Source organism: Gracilinanus agilis, chromosome 4, assembly GCF_016433145.1.
Source record: "Gracilinanus agilis isolate LMUSP501 chromosome 4, AgileGrace, whole genome shotgun sequence".
In the NCBI taxonomy this organism is placed as follows: domain Eukaryota; kingdom Metazoa; phylum Chordata; class Mammalia; order Didelphimorphia; family Didelphidae; genus Gracilinanus; species Gracilinanus agilis.
In genome coordinates this window covers 102,622,453-102,648,555 of record NC_058133.1, presented here as the reverse complement: position 1 = coordinate 102,648,555, position 26,103 = coordinate 102,622,453, and the positions used below count along the sequence as shown (strand labels likewise).

Sequence of the window (26,103 nt, the reverse complement as noted above, 5' to 3'; positions counted from 1 at the left end):
CCAAGGCTCTGTATTGGGTACTCTTTTCTTACTACATGCTTATCATAATTTTGAGGTGATCTCATGAACTCCAAAGGCTTCAACTGGGACAATCAGGTAATATAGTAGATTAAGTACTGGCCCTGGAGTCAGAAAGATCTAAATTTAAATCTGCCCCAGACATTTACTAGCTCTGTGATGCTGAAAAAATCACTGAATCTCTGACTATCTCAGTTTCCTCAACTGTAAAACAGGGGCTATAATAGCACTTTCCTCTCAGAAATGTTGTGAGGATCAAATGAGATAGTAAATGCAGTATGTTTAGCACAGTACCTGGCACAGAGAAATTACTATATAAATGTTAGCTATTATTATTCAGTTATTTCTCTTCATGTAACTCCCAAATTTATATATCCAACCCTCATCTCCCTCTAATAAATCCTTAATGGGTGGGAGGCAGATGAACCAAACTTTGGTTCTATACTATCAGCTGCTTGCTAGACATCTCCGTATGTATTTCCTGTAGGTATCTCAAATCACATTCCAAGTGGAACTTATTCTACCTCAGCCCTTATGCCCACAAAACCATCCATTCTTCCAAAAATTGCCATTTTTATCGATGGTATCACCATCTCTTCCAATTAACCAAGTTTACTACCTTGTAATCATCCCCAGCTCTTCCCTCTCTAACTTCACAGACAATCAGTTGCCAAGTCTTGTAGCTCCTATTTCTACAATATTCATCCCCTTCTTCAGATTCGTACCTTTCATCAAGTTCAAGCCCATATCACCTCTCATGTGAACTATCATAAAAGCTTTATAATTGGTCTCCCCACCTCTAGTCTCTTCTCTTTCTGATCTATTCTTCACACAGTCACAAAACTGACATCCCAAAATATGGTACCATAGCCCACTCAAAAATGTTCAACAACTTCTTGTTGCCTCTAAGATAAAATACAAAATCCTCAGTTTGTTATTTAAAGTTCTTCACAATCTGCTTCCCAACTACCTTTCCATTCTTTCATTCACCTTCATATATTGAATGTTTTGATCAAAATGGCCTGCTAATGGTCTTCTGTATATGGCAGTCAATCTCCCACCTTCAGGTCTTTGCATAAGCCACCCACAATTTGGCTGGACCACACACAGTGGCCCAGTGTTCATCCTTGTAAATCTAAAAAGCTAGCTTCCCATTATGCCATTAAATAGCTAGCAAGCAGTGACTGAATTCAAGTTGCCCCAGGATCTACAGTGATGGGAATGGTAATCTTGGAAATTGAGAGATCATAGTAGGAAAAGACAGGGTATCGGATAGGAATCATTATATTATAGGTTTAGATTCTGAGCTGAAAGAGAACTTTGAGGCCTTTGAGTCTAAACTCTATAGATGAGAAAACTGAGATACAAAGAAGTTAAATAGTTTGCCTAAGGTCATATAGTTAGTAAATTTCTGAGGTGGGATTTGAACCCAGATCTTTTTTTCCTGAATTCAAGCCCAGGAGCCTATCTACTACATTGAGTCTAGACCACTGTGCTTGTCATCTCCTCATTTATTGAATGTTGAGGCTCCACCCAACTCAAAGTAATTTTGACCATTAATGTATGACATTGGATGAGTCATTGTTTGGATGGATTATCCTCCTAAGAATATTTTTGTGGGCCCTTGGGCAAACTACCAAGGAAAGTCATGCAATCTCTGACAAGAGGATATAGGATCTGAGTTATTTTTAAATATATCCTGCTTGAAGGATGGAAGTGAATTAAATGACCACTGGGAAAAGTGACCGATTCCCAGTAAAAAGATGTCTAAATGACACAAGCTCTCTCTGATTTCAAGGAATCTTCTGATCAAGCTTCATAAGGGTGGAGTCATCTTTATAAAACCAAAAAGAGAATTGTTTCAAACCATATTAGACTGTCCTGGAGTTCAGGACTTTCCTTCTCCCAGAGTAATAGGTTCCTTGTTAAAATTTGGGAGCCAGATTCCAACCTCAAATCCCTATTCCTGACTATCTCTCAGAAGGAAAGGGAAATGCTAATGCAATTCTGTTGCATCTCCAGAGCTAACATCTCTTTTACCTTAATAAGGTAAGGAGGCAATGTGAAATTGTAGTAAGAAACTGTCTCTTACCTGTTGTAAAACTGTGGGCAATTCACTTCATCTCTACACCCATTTCATCATTTGTCAAAATGAAAGAATTGATCTCACTTAGCTCTTTGAAGGGTGAGGGGGCACTGTTTCACGGCTTATTAATCTAGTTGAGAAATGTCAGCATTTCCAATAGATTCCCAGTTTTCCATCCACCAACAAACTATTGAAAGCCTACTGTGACTCTGGCTGATCACGGTATTTGGGGACTGAGAGAAACCTTTAGCCAGTTAATCCAATCAGGACCCAAAGAAGAATCCCCACTACAATTTACCCAACAAGTAGTCATCTGGCCTTCCAGAGATGGAGGAACCTACAGAGGGCAGCCCCTTCCACTTTTGCATAAACCCTGATGGTTTGAGAAGCTTTTCCATACTCAAGACCTAAATCTGCCTCTTCAAAGTTTCTACCTAATTCTTTCTTGTAAGGCCAAGCAGAACCAGTCATATCTCTCCCTCCAGATGACAGCCTTTCAGATACTCAAAGCAACTCCCCTGTCCCCTCCTGGGTCTTCTCCAAGCTAAACATCCTGTTTTTTTTCCAACAAATCCTCCTGTGGTATTGAGGCCCTTCACCATTCTGGTTACCCTGCTTTGGACTCTCTCCATTTTACCATCCCTTTATTCCTAGAATCTAAGTCTCCCTTGATATAGCCCAAGATCTCATTCTCTTTTTTGACTACTCTATCATACTATGGATTCACAGTAATTCTGTCAATAGGCATTTATTAAAGACCTACTATGTGCTGGATATGATATCTACTAAAATCCCCAGATCATTTTTTTAAACCCTTACCTTCCATCTTGGCATTAAATCCCAGGCAGAAGAATGGAATTAAGTGACTTACCTAGAGTCACTTCCCAGATCATTTTTTAACAAATTGCCAACCATACCCCCCCCCCATCTTATACCTGTGAAATTGATTTTTAGAACTTTGGTGTAAGACTTTGCATTTATCCCAACTAAACTACATCCTTTATTATATTCATCCTATGTCCTAATCTATGAGAGCTTTCTGGATTTTGGCTCTGACACTTACCGTGACACTTGTCCCTCCCAGCCTTGTGTTTTCTGAAAATTTGATAAGCTTGCCACTTATTCCTTCAATCCAAGGCTTTGATTAAAATGTTCAAGGACACTGAGCCAAGGCACAGATCTTTGAAGTATGAGGCAGAAATCTCTTTCCTTGAAGTATGGGGCAGAAATCTCTTTCCAAGGTTTTCAAGTGACATCAAACCATTAATCTTTCTTTGAATTTGACCATTCACCCAGCTCTGAGTCTATCTAATTGTTCTACTGATTAGCCCCATATTTCTCCATGTTTTCTACATAAGGGAGGGAAAGTATTCATTTGGGAGTCAGAGGACTTGGGTTCAAATCTCACCTCTTAATGCATGACTTTACATGACAAGTTTTGAAGAAGCTGACTTCTTTCTGTTTTAAAGACTTCTCCATATCACAGGGGCATCAAGCATAGTTGTTTTCATCATCATTATTCTAGTAATGTTGGCAGCATAGCACAAAAGTTGGTGGCATTTTAGCTCTTTCCTTACCCAGTTACCTCTGAATGATAACCTCTCTTCTCCTCAAGGATAAATGGGTTTGAACTTTCAAGGACCATAGACAAAGCCTCATGATAAATTCAAGCAGTTAAATGGTATAGTGGGTAGAATGCTGGACTTGGAGTCAGAAAGACTTGAGTTCAAATCTAGCTTCACTACCTGGGCAAGTCATTTAACCTCTGCCTAATTTTCCTCATCTGTAAAATAGGGATAAAAATAACACTACCTCATAGAGCTGAAGTGAGAATAAAATGAGATGATATTTATGAAGTGTATTTATAATTGTTATCTATTATATAATTATGGAATTTATTGAATAACAATAACCAAAACTAACATATATATAGCACATATTATTTACCATGTGGTATGCTAAGTGCTTTACAATTATTATCTTATTTGATCTCACCACAACCCTGGGAGGTAAGTGCTATTATTATTCCCCTTTTATAAATGAGAAAATTGAGGTTAAGTCTTGCCCAGGATCACAGAGCTAGTACCATTTCTGAATCAGGTCTTCCTTATTCTCACCCCAGTGCTATATTCACTGTACCACCTAGCTGTCCTATACAAATAATGTGGTCATGGTCACTTGTGCAAGAGAGGTACAAAAAGACATATGCTCATTTTTGACTGATGTCATTGCCACTCCCTGTGTTCCCAGGCTCTTTGCTTAGGGAAATAAGACTGTACTCTTGACTGCTCCCAGAAGAACAGTAATATTCAGGCAAGAATAGTATGACTTTAATATGGTCCACAGATTCTAGGAATTGTGAGGTTTTGTCTTAGACAAAAAGAACTGAACTCTCATATTACTTCAATAAGACTAAAGACAAGAGTTTATAGAATGAATATTCGTTAATTCTCCTAGAAATATGGTCCTGTCTTCTCTGAGTAAAGAAGTCTGATCTAATTGGACTGCTTCAGCAAGAAAAGGATTTTTTTTCCATTCATAGGTTGTTCTGTAGCCTGGTTGGCTTTGTTGAACTCTGGGAATTTGGCCACCAGAGAGATCCCCATCATGACCGATATTTTTATTCTTTTCTTTAGAAGAGTTGATTCTGAGCTACTGGGACAATCTCCGCTGGGCAATTTCATCTGTAACATCAGTCCTCACTTCCTCAGGGCAGCATCTAAATTTCTTCCCACAATTCCCAAGATTTGGCCATCATTTCTCTGGTGAAATCCTTCCTCATCTATATTCGGGGGCGGAGGGAAAAAAGGGAGAGAGAGAGAAGCCTGCTTCTATGTGTCTGAGGAATAGAGTTCCAATGATGGAACCAAAAAGACTTGTTTAGATTCCCTCTACAGAAATGTGTAGAAACAAGGCTTGTTGACTTGTCCATGGGAACCTGGGAAGATAGAGAAGGTGACTGGAAGGCCTCCAAGGCTGCACACAGCATTTGAGATGGAACTGACTGGCTCTGGAGAAAAGAGGTTCTTTGCCAGGAGTAATGGCTTATATTAGAGCCTGGAAGCCCCCAGACATCGTCCTAATGAGAGAATACTCCAACATCTCTTTTCAAATCTAGACTGTGGCTAGAAATGTGACTTACACCCTAAAGGTGGCTTTAAAGCTCTTTAGACCCTTTAGGAGTAGGGATTCCTCTGGGTCTGTCTTAATCAGTGATCATGAACAATAACTTCTGTCGAGCCCTGGTGGACAGGAGGCCTGTGGCTTCCCCCAGCTGTATGCAGCTGGGGATTGTGACCCCTCCTGGGCATTCCCACCTCCCCCCTACAGAGTCCTTGACAAGCATGCCTTTCCTGCTCTACCCTAGCAATGTGGAGCCAGCCTATTACGACACATATGGTGGGATGTTCCCCTATGTCCCATTCCATGGTCCCTTTGGAGTCTACGATTACCCATTTGAGCCAGCCTTCATCCAGAAACGCAATGAAAGGGAGAGACAAAGAGTGAAATGTGTCAATGAGGGCTATGCCCGACTCCGGGGACACCTTCCAGGTGCACTAGCAGAGAAAAGGCTCAGCAAAGTGGAGACCCTTCGAGCTGCCATCCGCTACATCAAATATCTTCAAGACCTGCTCAGCACAGCGCCAGAGGGCACAGCTTCCACCTCTGGTGGTAGTCTCCTGGGAGGAGGACCAGCTCCCAACCCTCCCCCTGGTCCACTGACAGACTGCACCAGTGATGGTGAATCCAAGGCTTCTTCCTCCCTGGTCCCAGAATCATCCTCTTCATCCTACTTCTCCTCATCCCCCTTCTGCGAATCAGAGGAATCTAGCCACTAACACCCCCTCCTACCTATTATCCTTCCCCTTTCTCTCTCCTTCCCCCTCTCCCTCTGACTCAAAGGGGCCAATGGTACAGTGGCTTCAGGTGGGAAAAGATGTGACCTGGTTGGCAATTTGCTGCCAATTCCTCTTTGCTTGTCCCACTCTGATGGTACTTGGACACAGAGCCAGTCCTCTTGGAATAGATGCAAAGTGTCTGTAAGCAAACCTTTTGAATATGCTATACGGTACCTCCGTGATCCCCACTAGATGGCTCCAAACACCAAAATTCTAGCATCTCCTCCTGGTTCCAGCCAGTTCCCTGTGACCAAAGACCGTTGACAATCCCTAATGGTAGAAGAAATTGTCCTAACCCAGAGTTCCTTACAAAGACAAAGTCACAAGGCCAGGTCAATGTACCAAAATACTACCACACTCTCTCCCCAACAACAGCCCCAACAAGTCAGGTACCATGCTAACATTTCCCAAATATTATTTCATTTGAGATAACTCATTCTGAATGCACTTGTCCAAAGCACCTCAACTCCTCTGCTCCTTAAGGCAGGAGAGCTCACAGAGACGTGGGATTTATCCTTCCAAGCTTTTTCAAGATCAAAGCAAGCAGAATGAACTATAGATGTGGGGATGGTAGAGCAAGGTTCCTTGGGATTGAACTCTGTAGTTTTACCTTTCCCAAGATAAGTCCCACTACCCTTTGTGTATACTCAATGCCTTTCCCCCATTTCATGGTCTCTTCAAAGTCTATGACCATGGTGGCAAATCTATGGCAGGCATGCCAAAGGGGGCACTCAGAGCCCTCTCTGGGCACACATTCCATCACCCCAGCACAAAATTCACCAGAGTTTGTTACTAGAAAGACATGGTGCTGGGCTGCTCCTCTCCCCCTCTCCACATGTGAGTTTGGGGTTGCAATTTGGGTACTCAGCCTCTAAAAGGTTTGCCACCACTGGTCTATGACTACCCACTGGAGCCAGCCTTCATCCAGAAATGCCATGAGAGGGAGTAGCTGGGGGAAGAGTGTCAAGGAGGGCTACCTTACTCAATGTTGTCTCTTCTGTTTCTTCTTTCATATTGCAAGCCTCTCAAGGACAGGGAACAATGTGTATGTGTGTGCCTTGACTCTATACCACCCCCCAGCACACTGTCACTACAAATAAGGTTTTAATAAAAGTTTTTTGGACTTTTTGTCATTTTCTTGAAAGCAGTTTGTCCTTTCTCTTCCTGCTCCCATCCCTTGCAAACCTCTCATCTCTTCCTAAGGGACCACCTGGAAAGAAATGGGGACTAAGTCTAGGGTTAGGAACATAATTCTCCAGCCTGGCCTTTAGCTAACTCCCATGTTGGTGAGAGGAGTCAGGGCTTGGACGAGATAGACTGGAAGAAAGGAGATGTAGCAACTAAGAGCTGAATTGGGCTATAGGCCATGTCTGCTCTTGAATTTGGGGGCACTAGAGTTAGAGGCCTCAATTTTAGAACAGATAGACTGGTACAGTGGAAGGAGCATAGAATATAGAGTCTGAGGGTCTATGCTGGAATGCCATGCTAGCTTCCCTTATCACCTCTGTAACCTGGGACAAGTCACATTCTATCTGGTTCCAGTTCTTCTGTATATGAAGGAGTGAGGCTCAATGATTTCTAAGAACCTCTCTAACTCTATGATCCCATATGACAATAATTATAATAATTAATCATTAGGGACAATAATAATAACTAGCATTTATATGTTGTTATACAATATGTCCAACTCTTCATGACCCCATTTGGGGTTTTCTTGGCAAAGATAATGGAATGGTTTGCTATTTCTTTCTCTAGTTCATTTTACAGATGAGGAAACTGAGGCAAACAGGATCAGCTAGTAAGTGTCTGAAGCTGGATTTGGACACAGTAAAAGTAGTCTTCCTGACTCCAGGGGAAGCATTTTATCCACTGACCCCCACCTAGCTGCCCAGCCATTTAAATTAAATTGGCCAATTAAAGTATGGGGATCAATCTTATTTGACCATCTCAGCCATCCTGTCGAGGTGGATGCTATTGTTATCATTCCCATTTTATAGATGGAGAAATTGAAACAAGTCACTTGCCTTAGTCCATACTGTTAAGTGAGTGAGACAGGCTTTGAACTCGGGTCTTCCTAACTCTAAATCCAGAATTCTATCTACTACACAATCTACCTAGGACAAGCCGTCTGGAGTGTCCAGGACATATTCGGAGCTCTTTTTACTCTGCTTTTTGTCTTCCCTACCCTAAGAACCTCTCCTCAACCACATTTCAATCACAGGCCCCCAAATGCGACTGGATATGGCTTCCTTTCCCACCTCCAGCCTGGTACATGGGCGAGGGAAGGAGAGACAGCTGCCCCTTGGCCTCAGGCATTCAAGTACAGCAGGGAGCCAAGTTGGGGCTAATTTTACACACGCGCCACCCGCCCGCCCCCATCCCCACCCCCAACCCATCTCAAGCAGCCACCGAGCCCAGGCTTGTCCAGTCCGGGGCAGGAGGCCCTCCAGGACAGGCGCAGGGCAGAAGGAGGGGGCGGGCAGGGTGGGGAAGATTGAGAAGAAAGCAGCGGGTGGCCAGGGAAAGAATGGAGCCCTCCTCGCCCCAGGACGAGAACCAGAAGAAGAAGCAACCTAAGAAGCCAGCCCCTGATGAGATCCCGCCCCGACCACCCCGGGCTCTGTTCTGCCTCACCCTCCAAAACCCCTTGAGGAAGGCCTGCATCAGCATTGTAGAATGGAAGTATCCTTTGGGTCCACACAAAGTGGAGGGAGGGCTGGGGGCGGGGGCGGGGGCGGAAGGGAGGGGGCGCGGAAGGGTATCTCACGGAATGGCTGGGGACTTTGCTGTTCGTGAGAGAGAACGGAAGCTAGCTATCTTCAATACTAAAATGCCCCCAAAGAGCTACTGATTTCATCAGCGTGGGCCCAGTCCTGATAAAAAGAGGAGATAGACTAGACTGGAAATGGTGGTGTGGAATGAGGATTGGATTTCACTGGCTTTGGATCCCAGCTCTGGTGCCTGCGTGACCCAGGCCAGATCTCTTAATTTCTCCGGACCTCAGTTTCCTGATGTGTAAAATGAAGGCGTTGGACTCAATGACCTCAGAATTCCCTTCCCACTCAAAATTCTTGGGATTTTGTGAACAAATGTTTAAAACTCCAGCGAGTTAAGCTGGTACGGTTAGGCTAGGGAAGGAGTGAGATCAGATATTGAGATAGAGGGAGGGAAAGTGAAATGCTCACCTAAAGGGCATTAGGAGGAAAGAGCAGGTTAAGAGCTGTTTATGTCTTAGCCCAAACTGATTGTCCCTAGGGTGGACGCTCAGAATCACCACCAACATTTGTTCAATCTCCTATCGGGAAGGAGAGAAGTCTCTCGGCCGGCTTAGGCAAAATGGGAGAGACAGAAGAGTAGAGTTTAAATGGGGGGATGAGATGAGGCCAGAATGGATGGAAAGTCGGAATATTTGGAATGAAGGATGAATGGGAAAGCCATTAGTTAGTTGTAGTGCCAGGGGCTCTGAGAAGGTGGGCACATGCAGTCCCTTGGGAAAAGAGAAGAAATCATTTCAGGGGAGAGTTGGGAGAGCTGTTTGAAATAACTTGGGATATGCATCAATCCTATTTGCCACAGCTGCTCTCTGCCTACCCTAGATCAAATCTCCCTTTCTGTTTCTCTTCCCCAGTGTGCCAAAAGGTTGCTCTCCTTACCCCAACCCCCACTCTCTGATCCTTCCCTTCTTTTTCTTCCCTGTGGTTGATTTTTTAAATCCCCTTTATATTTCTGCCCTAATCGTATACTTTCTCCCTCTCTTCTCCATTTTCTTGTCTCTCCTCTCCTTTCTTCTCCTTTATAGTCCTTCTATGTCATCCCCCCTATCCCAATCCCATTCTCCAATGATGACAGAACAGGGTTTTTCCCAGCCAAGTTCATCTTTTAAAGCCCTAAAGCTACCCATCTCCCTCCTTTCCCCACAGAATTCAGCTTCGACTTATCCTATTGGTTATACAATAGGGATCTATTAGTGATGGCTTATGAAACATCTTCTTCCCTCATTGGCCCTAACTGCTGTGGCCCAGTAGACAAATGAGAACTAGGAATGTGGAGTCTCAGAGGCTGAGGGAAATCTCTCTTTGTTTTATTCAACAACAATATGACAAGTCTCTGCAAGTGTGACCAAGTCTAATTTTCTTTATCCCCTGCTTCCCTCCCTTCTCCTCTCCTCTATTTGGCTCTGGCTTCCTCATACCATGCCCTCCCCACTCCAATCCGATTTTTTCCCAATTTCTAAATTTCTTTAGATTCAGTCAGGCTTATAGAGATTGTTGTTGAAGGAGCCACAGTCATAGAAATAGATTAAGATTTGGTGGGAGGTGGTATGGGGTTATGTGTATGAAAGAATATGGGTGTAAGAGGCCAATAGGTGACTCATTGGATAGAGAACCAGTCCTGGAGTTGGGAGCTCCTGGGTTCAAAGGGCCTCAGACATTTCCTATCTGGGTGACCCTAGGCAAGTCACTTAATCTCCATTGCCTAGCCCTTACCACTCTTCTGCCTTGGAACCAATACACAGTATTAAATCTAAGAAGAGAAAGAAAAAGAAAGAAAGAAAGAAAGAAAGAAAGAAAGAAAGAAAGAAAGANAGCCAGGCATCAAAGGGTGAAGAAACTTTGACAATCAAAGATAATCAAAATAATCATCTATATTTATGTAAGTGCTTCAAGGTTTACAAAGTGCTTTCCTCACAATAACCCTGGGAGGTAGGCAGTACAAATATAATTATGCTTTTTTTTCCCTCGTGAACCTGAGCTAGGTGCTCTTTGCTTTTTATTTTATTTTATTCAAACCCTGACCTTCTGTCTAGAATGGTATTGATTCTAAGGCAGAAGAGCAGTAAGGGCTAGGCAATGGGGGTTAAGTGACTTGCCCAGGGTCACACAGCTGGAAAGTGTCTGAGGGCAGATTTAAACCCAGAACTTTCCATCTCTGGATCTCAATCCACTGAGCCACCCAGCTTTTTATTTTAGTATATATATATTATATATATATATATACTAAAATAAAAAGCATACACATACACATACATATATATGTGTGTGTGTGTGTGTGTGTGTGTGTATAGATAGATAGATAAATCTGTGAAACTAGACAATGCCCAGTTGTACATAATAGTTTTCTCTGGAGATGGATAGCAACTTCCTTCATAGGTCCTTTGAAGTTGACCAAAATATTCATTTAATTCAAAATGGCCTAGTTATACAGTGTTCTCTTGGTTCTGCTAGTTTCACTCCATTATTTCGTGCATCTGATTATAAGTTTTTACAGAATCAGAGACTGGCGAGGCCTCTAGGTGGCACAATGATGGGCTTAGAAGACCTGAGTTCAAATCCTTCCTCAGACACTTGTTGGCTGTGTGACTCTAGGCAAACCACCTACCATCTCTCAGCCTCAGTTTACTCATCTGAAAAGTGTGGACAACAAAGGCACCAACTTGCCAGGGTTACTGTAAGGATTAAACCAGTGGTTCCCAAACTTTTTTGGTCTACCTCCCCCTTTCCAGAAAAAAATATTACTTAGCCCCCTGGAAATTAAAATTTTTTTAATTTTAATAGCAATTAATAGGAAATATAAATGTACCTGTGGCCATCACCACCGTCCTGGATCGCTGCAGCACCCACCAGGGGGCGGTGGCGCCCACTTTGGGAATCACTGGATTAAACAAACTTACATATATAGTTGCAGCATATGCAAACCTTAAAGCACTATAGAATCACTAATTATTATTATTATTGCCCAAGGTCAGGCCAGCCTTGAATTAAGACCCAAGGATTCAAATCTTTATCAGCTGAGTCCTGGTCCGTTACTCTTTCTACAGCATCCTGCTGACTCTCAGGAAGTAACATGGAAAGAGTCATGGAGCCCAACAACTGCCATTTTTTTTGTATGAATTTAGACAAATCAGTGGACTAACTGACCTCCAGTGTCCTCATCCATAAAATGAGGGTGTTAAGGCGAGATTACCTCTAAGGTCCTTTCCAGTACAAGACTCAGATTCTATGATGTTCCCGTAGAAAAGATACAGAGATAGGAAGGTCCAGATCTGATTGGCTAATTGTTACTTGTTGGATAATTTAGATAATTGTGTATGTGTTTGCTGAAGTGAATTTCGTTGAATAGTGAGGAATGTAGATTGATCAGAGCAACAGCTCTTAAGCCCTTTTAGGAGGTCAAAACTATTTTTATAAAGACATTTTCATGTCTAAAATGGTAAATAGCAATAGATATAACCCGTGTAAACAAAGCTCCTTGAGAAGCCCTCAAAAAATTTTTAAAGTGTACAAGAGGGGCAGCTAGATAGCTCAGTGGAAAGCCTGGAGATGGGAAGTCAGATCTGGCCTCAGACTCTTTTTAGCTGTGTGATCCTGGACAAGTCACTTAACCCCATTTGTCTAGCCCTTCCCACTTTTCTACCTTGGAACCAATACTTAGTATTGATTCTAAGATGGAAGGTAAGGGTTTACTTTTTTTAAGTGTAAAAGGGTCCTCAGAATAAAAAGGTTTTGAATTATTGGATTAAACTGTCAGAAGCACAAAATATCTGGCCATAATGCTGCCTGAAACAGATTAAAATGTAATTGAGAAATATTTAACAAGATAAATCGGAATACAAAAGAATATAAATAATGTTAAGATGTGGTTTTCTAAGTCAATATGAGGGAAGCAAGGACCCTTATGTATGGTTACTGGCCTCCATTTCTATTTGAGTTTGTGAGTCTCAAAATTGAACATAGTACTCCAAGGGAGGTTTGACCAGAGCAGGGCAAAACAGGACCATAATTGATGGAAGCCTTGTCTCTCCTCCAGCTGTCTGAGATCTCCTTGGCCTCTGTGGAGGGCCTACACACACCATTGACTCATAGCAAGATTTTCACTAAATTCACTAAATTTCCACTAAATTTGCTAAATTTCCACTAAATCCACTAAATTCCTTTGGACTCCATCCTGTTTTGTTTTCCACCTGGCTCTGGACTCCAGGGCATGATGAAGAAGGCCAGATTCTACTGACTTCTGGAACATAAAAGGTGAAATTGGACCTTGATGATCCCTAAGGACCCTTCCAGCTCTAAATTCTACTGAGTAGAAGGTCCCTATGGAAGAGTTAGTGGTATAGGAAGATTGAAAGTCTCAGATCACAGAAAGCCTTACAATGCTGTGTTTAGGAGATTAGACTTTATTCTGTAGGCACTGGGGAGCCACTGAAGGTTGTGTTTTTTTTTTAAGCAGAGGAATGACATGATTAGAGCTATGTTTTAGAAAACCAACCTCAAGTTAGAGGTGCAGAAGATCTTTCATGGTTGTTATAACTTGAGTAATGCCTCTAAATGTGGAGTAAGGCTGGAATATCACAACATGAGGCAGCCTCTCCTTGAACCCTCACCAGTGAATTCTAGATACCCTTTCCCAACATCTGTTCTGGATGGGACTCCCACAGAGGGACAGAGGGCTATTTGCCTGGGATTCAACAGGGATACCCTAAAAATCTGGCACACTGATCTGACCTCGTATGAATATTATGATGTTATTTGTGGAATCGTCTACTCAACCCTCTTCCTTCAAAAGGTGCCGATCTTAATCAAGGACTCTCCTTAACCTTGTCTTCAGACCCTTTGAGACCATCATCTTGCTCACCATCTTTGTCAACTGTGTGGCTCTGGCTGTGTACTTACCCATGCCTGAGGATGACAACAACTCCTTCAATCTTGGCCTGGTAAGCAAGTCCTGACTGCTTCCCACTCCCACAGAATCAGAGAACTTCTGAGTTGGAAGGGACCTCTAGGGAAAAAAAAAAAAGACTTAGATGGGGCAGCTAGGTAGCACAGTAGATAGAATGTCAAGCCTGAAGTTGTGAAGTCCTGGGTTCAAATCTGGTTTCAGACACTTCCTAGCTGTGTGATCCTGGGCAAGTCACTTAACCCCCATTACCCAGCCCTTACCACTCTTCTGCCTTGGATCCAATTCACAGTATTGATTCTAAGATGGAATATAAGGGTTAAAAAATAAATAGCTAGATCTCTCAAAAGAATCCCCACAATAATACACCCAACAAGCAGTCATCCAGCCTCTGACTAAAGACCCCTGGAGGTGGTGGGCAGCTAGCTGTCTCAGTAGATTGAGAGTCAAGTCTAGAGACACAAACTTGATTCTAAGATGGAAGGTAAGGGTTTTTTTTAAGACCCCTACAGAAGAGAAACTCACTAACCCTGGGACTGCCTAGGCCACTTGAGGACAGTTCTAATGGTTAGGAAATTTTTCCTGACATTAAGCTTAAATTTACTTCTTTCCAGCTTCCTTCTTTTGCTCCTAATTCTGTCCTTTGAGACCAAGCAGAACAGGGTTACTCTTTCTTCCATCTGATAGTCCTTTAAGAGCTTGAAGAAAACTCCTCCCCCCCACTTGTTTCTTCTTCAGGGTCAACATCCCTAATTGCTCAGCTCATCCTCCTTTAGCATAGATTTAGAGCCGCCCCTCCTCTTTGTGCCCTGCTCTGGTTTGATCTCCAGCTTACCCATGTCCTTCTGAACTATGAGTCCCAGAACTGAACACAGTACTCTACTCCAGGTGAGATCTGACCAGAGCAGGGGATGATCACCACTTCCTTGTTGGAAGCCATGCCTCTCCCAGGGCTGTCCAAGGTCTCGTTGGCCTTTTTGGAGGTCCTACACACCTCCACTAAATTCCTTTGGATTCCCTCCTGTTTTGTTTTCCACTGGTTCTGGATAAGACTACTTGGACTCCAGGGCACTAAGGAAAAAGGCCAGACTCTAATGACTTCTGGGAGGTGAAAGGTGGGGTTAGACCTAGACCATCTCTAAGGTCCCTTCCAACTCTAATTCTGTGATACTGTGTCATAAACAACTTAGGAGGTTTCTAAGATAAACTTGTTTTCTAGGGATCTCCATCCTTTGTCATTACTTCCCTCCCCTGAATATAGTCTAGAAATTTGGTCCCATCGTCTTGTCTTTGTGGAAGGCCACAGCTTTCGCCTTAGAAGAGGGAACAAGTTTGAGAAGTCAGTCCCTTCTGCCAGAGATTATGCCTCCTGGTAGACCACAAACTCTAACCCAGTCAAAAGTGAAAAATTGAGGAGCAGAAAATGGATGGCAGATTGGACTTTGAAGCCAGGAGCTTGGTAGCGCAATGGATAGAGTGCTGGGCCTGGGGTCAGGAAGACTCATCTTCCTGAGTTCAAATCTGATCTCAGTCACTTACTAGCTATTTGACTGTAGGCAAGTCGCTTAACCTGTTTGCTTCTGTTTCATCATCTATAAAATGTGCTAGAGAAGGAAAGGGCAAATCACTCCAAATGGGGTCATAACTGAAAAACTACCAAACAGCAAGACATCTAATTACTCAGAACCTTAGTTTGCTCATCTGTAAAATGGGGAGGGAGAATAACATTTTTGGAGCCTACCTCATAGGATTATAATGAGGCTCAAATTGGATAATGTTGGTAAAGACATTTGCTTACTTTCAAATTAAAACACATTGGAGGGAAGGCAACAGGGAGAGAGGGGGGCAATTTCTGCTCTCCCACAGGTGGAACAAGTGGCTTGGACTCATAGATTTGGGGTGGGGGGTTAGGGTTTGGCTTTTACTGATCTCCATGGCCAAGAAAACATCCAGTGGGTTTGGATTGGGAGCAGAACTTGGAGGGGGCCTTCCAGTTCCATCTCTAACTTGTGAGATATTTCTTTGGCCAAGGAGACAAATGAAACTTAAAATCCCAAATGTCTATTAAAGTTCCGATCATCTTTCCACTTGCAAAGGAACAAAATTTATACATACGTCCCCTTTTCCAAAAAGGATGTTAGAGAAGTGCTGTATGAATGACATTTCTTATCATCTTTATTGTGTATTCGTCAGGTTGGGGGTACAGAAGGACTGAAGAATGTTCTGGGCTCCCTGACCTTCCCATCCACCCCAGATACCAAATCTGTCTACCTCTATTTCCTTTATAAAGACAGGATCCCCTACCTACCCTAGAGAAAGATTGATCTAGCAAGGCATGTCCTCAGGACCTAAAATAAAGCCATTTTGCTCCCTAGAGATCTTTTTGTTCCGTGTTCATGGGCTTCTGTCTTGGTTTGATGGAAAGTCAAGATTCCACATGATAGTTTTGCTTCAGAGTCTCCCTCCCGCGTAGGCTGGAGGGCAGAATGTGCAAGTCAAGGTTCCTGGGAATTGTTAAATGGGAGCAGAGCCATTGCCGGGCAAGATGATTGGGCTTTACCCCTAGTGCTGTTATGGGGTAAAGGGGTGTTATGGTTTCTCCTCATGACATCTCCTTGCAGTCCACCATTCTGCACCAGCTCAAGAGTTGAGAGTGAGGAGTGAAGCCTTAGGAGAGGAGGAAGGGATGGGTCACCAGGGAGTAGAGAGCCAGCCCTTACCCTGGCATAGCCCTACTCTACAACACTACACCTGCTATCTTCTGATGCAGCTCCCTGACTTTCCTCACTGGCCCCTTTCTTATTTTTGCCCTCAGTAAAATAAATGATGCTTCTATGAAAACAACTAATTTTAAGGTTTATAAAGTAGCTTTCTCCCTATATTATCTCTATTTTACAAAGGAGGAAACTAAGACTCAGGGACATTAATTAAGTGATTTTTATACAATCACACAATTAGGAAATGTTGGATCTGGATCTCAAATCTACATCTCTTACCACTGTTTAGAGTGCTGTATAATGGCATATAGGGAGAGAAAGCTGTGCCTGAATTTAAAAAGCCTTTACAGGAGGCAGCCAGGTAACTCAGGGAGTTGAGAGCCAGGCCAAAAGATGGAAAATCCTGGGTTCAAATCTGGCCTCAGACACTTCCTAGCTAGGTGACCCTGGGCAAGTCACTTAACCCCCATTACCTAGCTTTTACCACTCTTCTGCCTTGGAACCAATATACACTATTGATTCTAAAACAGAAGGAAAGGGTTTAAATTTTTTTTAATTCTCTACAGATAATCTTTTAAGATTAATCATAACCATAATGATTTGTGCAACCAATGACCCAAGTTGTCTGAGTTTACATGAATCAGTTTCATCTTTTGAAAAAAAATCATAAATGCCTTTTGTTTTCATATCACTGTTACTTCCAGATTTAGCCTCAGCCATTGAGTTTTAATTTGCCCTTTGGAACAAGAAATAGTGACAGCTTCTGACAGTGCATGCATCATTTTGTTAAAGTCCAGAACTGATCTGGATGGGGCTTCCACATATATTTGTTTGGCTAGTACCCCTATCCTATATATTTCTTTATATCAGGCCAAGTCAGATTCTACATGAATTCAGAGCAACAGTATTCCATTAAAAGAGTGGTTTAGGGGAAGTTAGGTAACTCAGGGGATTGAGAGCCAGACCTAGAGATGGGAGGGTGTAGGTTCAAATCTTGTCTCAGATCCTTCCTAGTTATATGTGACCCTGGGCAAGTCGCTTGACCCCAACTGCCTGGCCCTTACCACTCTTCCACCTTGGAACAATACTTAGTATTGATTCTAAGATGGAAGGTAAGGGATTAAATTTTTAAAAAGACTACAGAAGTAGGAGGCAGCTAGATGAATCAGTGCTTTGAGAGTCAGGCCCAGAGATGGGAGGTCCTGGGTTCAATACAGATCTCAGACACTTCCTAGCTGTGTGACCCTGGGCCAGTCACTTAACCCTCATCCCCTAACACTTACCATTCTTCTGCTTTGGAACCAATACACAGTATTGATTCTGAGATGGAAATTAAAGATTTTAAAAAAACAATACTTCTGGACAAAGGGTCCTGGGTTACCATCTGAAGGGGGACTGCATGTACGTGTGTATGGAAGACAGCTGGCAGACAGCAGCTGGAAAACATTCTGGGGATTGACAGATTAGCTAAGGGGCCCCTGAGAAAAGTGTGAAGGGATCAGGTATTATTGAGCCCAAGGAAGAAAAGGCCGGGGCTTAGAGTTAATAATAGACTACTAGACTGCAAAGAGTTGTTTCAGAAAAGAGCTCAAACCATTATTCTCTATCTCTAGAGCCTAAACCAGGAAGAAATGGGCTTAACTTGAGCAAGAGAGAATGACGGTGAAGCACTTAGCTCTCCAACCCACTGCTTTGAATGTGGGGCAAAACTGCCTGAGGAAAGCTGGAGGATCTCTTTTTCTAACAATCTTTCCTTAGTTCAAAGCACCCCTACTCTTTGGGAAAGGGTTAATGGCAACTCCCAGTAGCACTGGGGATGGGAATGTCTGCAGAAATCCTGGATTTCATTACTACTCTTTTTTTTCTGGAAATTTTTATTTAATTAATTAATTTGGAATGTTTCCCCACAGTTACAAGATTCATGTACTTTCCCTCTCCTTCCCCCACCCCCTCCTGTAGCTAACACACAATTCCACTGGGTTTTACATGTGTCATTGATCAAGACCTATTTCCATATTATTGATAATTGCATTAGGGTGATCATTTAGAGTCTACAATCCCAATAATATTCCCATCAACCTATGCGCTCAAGCAGTTGTTTTTCTTCTGTTTCTGCTCCCACAGTTCTTTCTTTGGATGTGGATAGTGTTCTTTCTGATAAGTCCTTCAGAATTGTCCTGGATCATTGCATTGCTGCTAGCAGAAAGGTCTATTACATTGGATTACACCACAGTGTATCAGTCTCTGGGTACAGTGTTCTTCTGGCTCTGCTCCTTTCGCTCTGCATCAATTCCTGGAGGTCTTTCCAGTTCACATGGAATTCCTCCAGTTCATTATTCCTTTGAGCACAATAGCATTCCATCACCAACAGATACCACAATTTGTTCAACCATTCCCCAATTAATGGACATCCCCTTTTTGTACAAGTCTTTTTCCCTATGATCTCTTTGGGGTACAAACTCAGCAGTGGTATGGCTGGATCAAAGGGTAGACAGTCTTTTAAAGTCCTTTGGGCACAGTTCCAAATTGCCATCCAGAATGGTTGGATCAATTCACAACTCCACCAGCAATACATTTCATTATTACTCTTTGACAATTTGGGGCCAGGGAGGAGATACAAAATGTCTAGGGACTGGGGGAAAGAGAGTATCAGGAGAGACGAGGTATATGGGTAGATCGATATAGAACCTTGAAAGACAGCATTGCACCATGGGGAAAGGGTGTGCGTTTTGGAGTCAGAGAAATGACTGCCTCTTGCTCTCTTTGGGACCTTGTCACCTCACTTTCCAAAAACTCGATTTCCTTATCTGTCAAATGAAGGAATTTTATTAGATAACCTCTGGGGTCCTTTCCAGCTCTAAACCTTTGATCCTATGAGCCCCCAGTATAGACTCAGAGTGGAAAAGAATGATCCTGGCTAGAAGAAGAGAACTCATTCACCATCAAGCAAATTATACCATAGATTCTCCTTTGAAACATTTAGTTGTCAGAGGAAGCTAGTAACTCAGTGGATTGAGTGCCAGGCTTAGAAAATAGAGGTCCTGGGTTTTTTAATTTGATGTTAGACACTTCCTAGATGTGTGACCCTGACAAGTCACTTATCCCCCATTGCCTAGTTCTTGCTACTCTTCTGCCTTGGAACAAATACACAAGACTTGATTCTAAGATGTGTTTAAAAAAAGAAAGAAAAGAAAAGAAACAGCTAGTTGGTATAGTAGATAAAGTGCAGACCTTGTCATTAGGAAAGCCTAGGTTCAAATCCATTTAAATCCTGCCTCAGATACTTCCTAGCTATGTGACCCTGGACATTTAATTTCTCTCAGCCTTGGTTTCCTTATCTGTAAAATGAAGTTAATAATACTGTTTATCTTGAAGTTGTAAAGATTAAAGGAGGTAACAGAGGCATAGTGCTACAAAATTGTTAGCTGTTTTATTATCCTACCTGCTGGTTAGAATTAGATGCAAAGAAACTTCTTGATTCCTCCAAGATTTTCATCATCTGTTATATGCCCTTTCTTGTATTTTCTGGGCATATCTATTTTTATTTTTTTAATAAATTAAATTTTTGTTTTGTTTTTCTGAACTCGACAAACACCAACAAGTATTTTCATATTCAAAGAACAGAAAAAAAGAAAATTGTGCATGAAACTATGTATCTGTTACCTACAACTTACATTTTTAAACTTCAAAATTATATTTAAAATTTTTTTAATGAGCAAGACTTTATCTTCTCCTCCTTCCACATCTACTCATTGGGAAAAAAGAAAAACAAAACCATTGTAACAAATATACATAGTCAAGCAAAACAAATTCTACCTTGGATTTAAGATATGTAATAAATTCAACACATTCATTTGAAAACTGCTTATCTGTGACCCCTTGTGAACTTCCTTCTCTTCAGTGAACTTTTAAAAATGCTTCAAAGACACTCTTTTCTATATTTTCTTCTTTTTTTATATTACCACTACAAAACCTTTTAGTGGCCCCCCCAAAAACCCTCCACCCCTCTCCTATATTACAAATAAGCCACAGTCATAAAATGCCTATAATCCCATCTACCTGGGACCTTGCTAGTTTTGATCTAGGAGGATCAAAGAAAAGATAGAACCAAGGTTTAGACTGGGTAGAAAATGGGTAGAATAGAAAGAACATTGACTTGGGAGTCAGAAGACCTGGGTGAGAAGCCCACCTCAGGCACATACTGCCAATTCGACTTAATCTCATTTTCTTCACATGTAAAAGAAAGGGATTGGGGGCAGCTGAGTAGCTCAGTGGATTGAGAGGCCCAGAGAAGGGAGGTCTTGGGTTCAAATTTGACCTCAAATGCTTTCTAGCTGTGTGACCCTGGGCAAGTCACAACCCCATTGCCTAGCCCTTATTTCTCTTCTGCCTTAGAACCAATACCCAGTATTGATTTTAAGATGGAAGGTAATGGTTTAATTTTTTTTTAAGTAAAATTAAAAAAATAAAAGGAAGGGATTAGACGATGGCCTTTGAGGTCCCTTTCATTTCTAAATCTGTTCTCCTGTGATCACTGACAGTGGAGAAAAGTGTCTTAATTCTTACTTTTCTTCTGTTTTCTCTACTGGGGAAATTGACCTCTGGGACTGAATAGGACAGAACAAAAATGGCTACTAAGGAGTCGATAGCCAAACTGAATAAGGAGATAATAAGAGGACCCTTAGCAATGTTTGAGGAGTCCACATCCCTTATTTCAAGTGAATGATATCCTTAGGTACTCAAAGAACTAATGGATATGGCAGCAAAATCACTGTGGGTGATATTTGAAAGATTGTGGAGAACAAGAGTGGTAAGGCAAAGCTGAAGGATTCCTACCTTGATGTTTAAAAAATGGAAGAGAATGGAACTGGCAAACGATAGGGGAGCAAGATTGACTTCAATTCCAGTGGAAATTCTAAAAATGTATTATTAAAGAGTCGATTAATAAATATCTAGAAAAGAAAGTTTTAGAAGTTTTTAAATTTTTAAAGGGAAAAGAGATAACAAAGAAGGACATTTTTATTTCTTCAAGTTCAGGCCATGCTAGTTTAACTTCGATAGGTTTTTTTTGCTTTGTTGTTGTTCAGTCGTGTCTGACTCTTCATGACCCCATGGACCATAGTACATCAATGACTGTCCACAGGGTTTTCTTGGAAAAAATATTGTAATGGTTTGCTATTTCCTTCTCCAGTAGATTAAGCAAACAAAAATTAAGTGACTTGCCTAGGGTCATACAACTGAGGTAGGATTTGAACTCAGATCTTCCTAACTCCAAACCAACAGGATTAATAAAGTGACTAATCAGGGGAATGCTATATAGTTAATCAAGATTTTCTGTAAGGTCTTTGATAAAGCGTTATATACTATTCTAACTTTACCATATTCTTAACTCCTTTTTTATGGTTCAGCATCCATGTTTTAAAGTACTTCAGAAGGGGTGGCTGGATGGCAAATTGGATTGAGTATGAGGCTTGGAGTCAGGAGACCTGCATTCAAGCCTGGCCTCAAACCCTTCCTAGCTGTGTGACTCTGGGCAAGGCACTTAACCCTATTTGCCTATCCCTTGCCTATCTATCTTAGAATTGTCACTAAGACAGAAAATAAGAGTTTAAAATAAAATACAGCCAAGAAGAACAGAATAATAGTCTTTAGAGAGAGGGAGACCGTAGTTTCTTCATATTTGAGAAATAAAGGAACAGAGGGACAAAGACAATGCCTTCATTAGCACCATTCTCCATGAGTCACTGCCTCCTCTGAAGAGCAGCTCCATGCAAAGGACAGAAGGAACTAAAGGGAGTTGCCTAGAACACAAAGAGATTAAGTGACTTGCTCAGGGTCATTCGTTCAGTGTTGAATCTAGGACTCCTCAATCCCCAACTTTATGATCCTTCAAATAACACCCTCTACCCCAAATGTAAGTAAAGGAAATCTCTCATTGAAATGCCCACTTGCACTGTTCAGAAGATGACAGTGCCAGCTTTTAGGCCCCACGAACACTGATCAGGGTGGACTTTTGTCTATCTCATCTAAAGACTTTTTCCCCAATTGGCTAAAGAGTTCCAGAGGAAGAGATTATCGGGGTCTTTTAGAGAAGGAGTTTGGTATCTAGTGGAAAGAGCTTTAGACTGATCCAGAAAACCCCAAGTTCAAATCCTAGTTCTGACACTTGTTAAATATGTGACTCTCAGCAAGTCAGCATCATTCTGATGCTCAGTTTCCCCAAGAGGCTGAAATGGGCACAACCAGAGTGACTCTCTGCACTTTACAGAGCTGTTCTGAGACACGTGCTTTGTAAGCCTTAAAGCATGCTATCAATGTGAACTATTATTATTTGGGGAGGTAGCCATTCATGCCCCTCGTGTGCCCTCTGAGCTGGCAGCCCTGGCAGGGCCCCTCAGTCCACAAAAGACTCCTTCATTGATATTCCATTAAGGACTTCTGGGGTTAGGTTACAGCTTAGTGTCCCTAACATGGCTGTGGCCCAAGCCTCTGACATCCCTGGCATTCCATCAAGCCTGGGGGGCTTTTTTTAGGGTCAGGAATGTGCACACAAACTTCCCACACAGACTCCTGAGCCTGGGCAGGACTAGATTTCTGAGGCCCAACTGGAACAAGCCCTCTGGCCTCCCCTGGACACAGTCCTGGACCCCTAACATTTACCCGCTGTCTAAGGGGGCAACATAGTACACATACTGAACCTGGGGCTCAGGTGACTTGAATTCAGATCCTGCTTTTGAGACCAGGAATAAATCATGTAATTTCTCTGTTCCTCAGTTTCCTCATCTGATACTTAGACCCTCCTCCCAGGCATCCCCAGAGTAGAGGACTTTTGGAACTATTTTAACTAATTGGAAGGCTCAGAGGACACCAGAGTTTATGCCTTCTACAACCCCCAGGTAAACACCTAATCCATGGTCACAGTCTTGTTTGGCATACTCTCAGCAGAACCCAAAAGAAAGTATGTGAAGGGCAGGTCTGAGCTTCCAAGTTCATTCTGGCCTTGCAAGTTTCTACTCATTTTCTTGCTTCTTTCTTCTCACTTCGGCTAATACTGACTTCATGATCTTACCCTGACCCTTCCCTTTTCTTGCTATCTAACAATCCCCAAGCTAGAGCTTCTTTCTTTAATTAAAAAAAATTTTTAAACCCTTACCTTCCATATTAGAAGCAACACTATGTATTGGTTCCAAGGCAGAGGAGCAGTAAGGGTTAAGCAATAGGGAGTAAGAGACTTGCCCAGGGTCACACAGCTAGGAAGTGTCTGAGGTCAAACTTGATCCCAGGTCCTCTTGTCTGTAGGTCTGACTCTCAATCCATTGAGCCACCTAACTGTCCCCTTCGTTACCTATTCTAATGAGCCTCATTTCTCCAACATCAGTTTTCACACACACACACACACACACATACACACCAGAGAACCATTCTATTATCTGAGCTCCTGCTCTTGCCTGGCACAGGCAAGGGGAAGGGAGGGGAGAAGGGAGCCTGCTTGGAACCTGAGACCATTTGAGGGCTCTGTTTGGAGAGGTGAGGTAGACAGAGAGAACCAAATTGTTTTGGGCAAAGGTTCACAAGCCTAAATATATCCACTCACTTCATTCTTGGGTGGGTCATTTTCCAAACCCAGAACCTGAATCAATCTTATTAATACCAGAGCCCTGAATACTCCATGAGAGAAGGCAAATGGACATTTTGAGAGACCAGCTTCCCTCAGGGAGGTCTCAGAGACGTTGGTTTAAGTGATACTACCCAGGGGTGAGAATTATGGATAGAGCCAAGGAATACAGAATCTAGGAACCAAATCACAAAGTCAAAAGGACTTAGGCAAGTCCCCGAGTCCCTGAAGCCAAAGGGCCACAGTACACTTCCAGAGAGATCAGAGAATGAAGAGCTGAAATTAGACATGCTCAGAATTAAATTATCTTATCATCTTACCAATTGAGAGAGGGAGGGAGAGAGAGAGAGAGAAAGAGGGAAGGAAGGAAGGAAGGAAGGAAGGAAGGAAGGAAGGAAGGAAGGAAGGAAGGAAGGAAGGAAGGAAGAGAGGGAGGAAGAGAAAGGGAGAAAGAGAAAGGGAAAAAGAGAAAGGGAGAAAGGGAGAAAGGAAGAGGAGAGACAAGAGAGAAGACAAGGACAAGGCACTGAGGAGCACACAAGGCAAAAGTGTAACAAGTCCCTGAGCTCAAAGAGCTTACACTCTAATAAGGAAAACCCCAGGCACATTCATATAGATATATATAAAATATATGCCACTCTGGTGAGGGTCAAGACATTAGTAATTGTGAGGATCAGGAAAGGTATCATGAAGTTAGTGCTTGGGTTGAGTCTTGAAGGAAAATGAGAATTTCAAGAGGTAAAGAAAGGCAAGGAAAATTTAAGGTTCCCATGTGGGGAACAACAAAAGCAAAGGTGCAGAGATGGGAGATGCGAGGCCAGTTTATCTGGAGTATTCTATGGATGAAGGGCAATAACTTGTAATAAAACTGGTAAAACAAGACAGGCATGTTTTGAAAAGCATGAAATTCCAAACAGGAGTTTGTACCTATAAAGGAGCTCCTAGAAGCTCCAGGGTCCCCTGGAGTTCATTAAGGAGAACAGGGGAACAAAGCAGCAGATCTGTGACTTGGGAGAGTCCCCTATTCAAGCCCTCAGCACAGCTTTGAAGTTATGGAGTCTGCCTTTAGAGTGCCTCCACCTCCCCTTTCAGGGTCCTCCCTCCCTCATCTGCCCCCAAAAGGGCTTAACTCTTCATTTCCCCCTCTCACTGAAACCTGCCCTTTCAGGGCATCTTCCCATGCTCCAAGACCTTTCTCTCTACCTTCTCTGCAACTAATTTTCCAGCCTAGTAGTCACCTTGGGAAGAATTTGACAAAGTCATAAGTTTAAGGCATTAAAGATTGATAATGGCTTAATGGATTAGCTCACCCCAGGGACTATATATTTAACAGGAAACAATGGCTTAACCCAAATGAGTAACTATATGGTTGTAGAATTTGAGACACTATGACAGGATGTGGGTAAGACAGTGAATACAGGCATGAGAGGCTTATTGTTCCCTCCTCCTTCTGTAGAGGAAGGCAAAAAGTACATTTGCCTGACTTTGCCCTCTGGGAGTCCAAGCCCATTGCCAAGTCATAACCCAGAAACAAAGACAGAGGTATATTCAAGATTGTATTACTAGGCACATCCAAGGAGGCAGAGAAAACTCAGGAAACAAGGAATCTGAGCTGGGAGGGTCCTCAATGGCCATCATGTCTAATCTATACTAGATCAAGACTCCCCTCTGTAACATCCATCAGTCAAATATTGATGAAACTCAGAGTCCTTCAGGGAAGGGAAATCCACCACTTCTCAAGGCAACTCACGCCACTTTGGGTGAGTTTTAACTGTTGGGAAGTTTTCCCAATATCAAGCTAAATTTGTTCCTTTACAATTCCCTCCCCCAACAAATGTTCATAGAGCATGAAGGTCCTTTGCTCTCCCGGTTACTCTCCTTTGGATACACTTCCAATTATTGATGCTTTTTCTAAACTATAGTTCTCAAGGAAGAACATTAGCTTCAGATGTATCTGACTAAGACAGAATAATGCAGATCAGATATCCCATCTAAGCTTCAAGAAAGTGTGTGTGTGTGTGTGTGTGTGTGTGTGTGTGAGAGAGAGAGAGAGAGAGAGAGAGAGAGAGAGAGAGAGAGAGAGAGAGAGAGAGA

General features: G+C 42.4%; 2 protein-coding genes across 2 annotated transcripts in view; both read left to right on the top strand.

The window, feature by feature from the left end:
- Positions 1-5,322: 5,322 nt before the first annotated feature.
- Positions 5,323-5,943, top strand: ASCL5 (achaete-scute family bHLH transcription factor 5). The gene has a single exon (XM_044671654.1). The coding sequence runs from the start codon at positions 5,323-5,325 to the stop codon at positions 5,941-5,943; it is 621 nt and encodes a 206-aa protein (XP_044527589.1).
- Positions 5,944-8,447: 2,504 nt separating this feature from the next.
- CACNA1S (calcium voltage-gated channel subunit alpha1 S) overlaps positions 8,448-26,103 on the top strand; it is a 104,209-nt gene continuing 86,553 nt past the window's right edge. The window contains exons 1-2 of the mRNA XM_044674579.1: positions 8,448-8,685; positions 13,609-13,714. Of these exons, the coding sequence (XP_044530514.1) occupies positions 8,531-8,685; positions 13,609-13,714 (261 nt within the window). The 5' untranslated portion in view covers positions 8,448-8,530. The remainder of the gene's footprint in view (positions 8,686-13,608; positions 13,715-26,103) is intronic.

Bases quoted from the DNA above. Each gene is read 5' to 3' on its own strand.
- ASCL5 (XM_044671654.1), top strand. From the start codon at position 5,323: ATGAACAATAACTTCTGTCGAGCCCTGGTGGACAGGAGGCCTGTGGCT.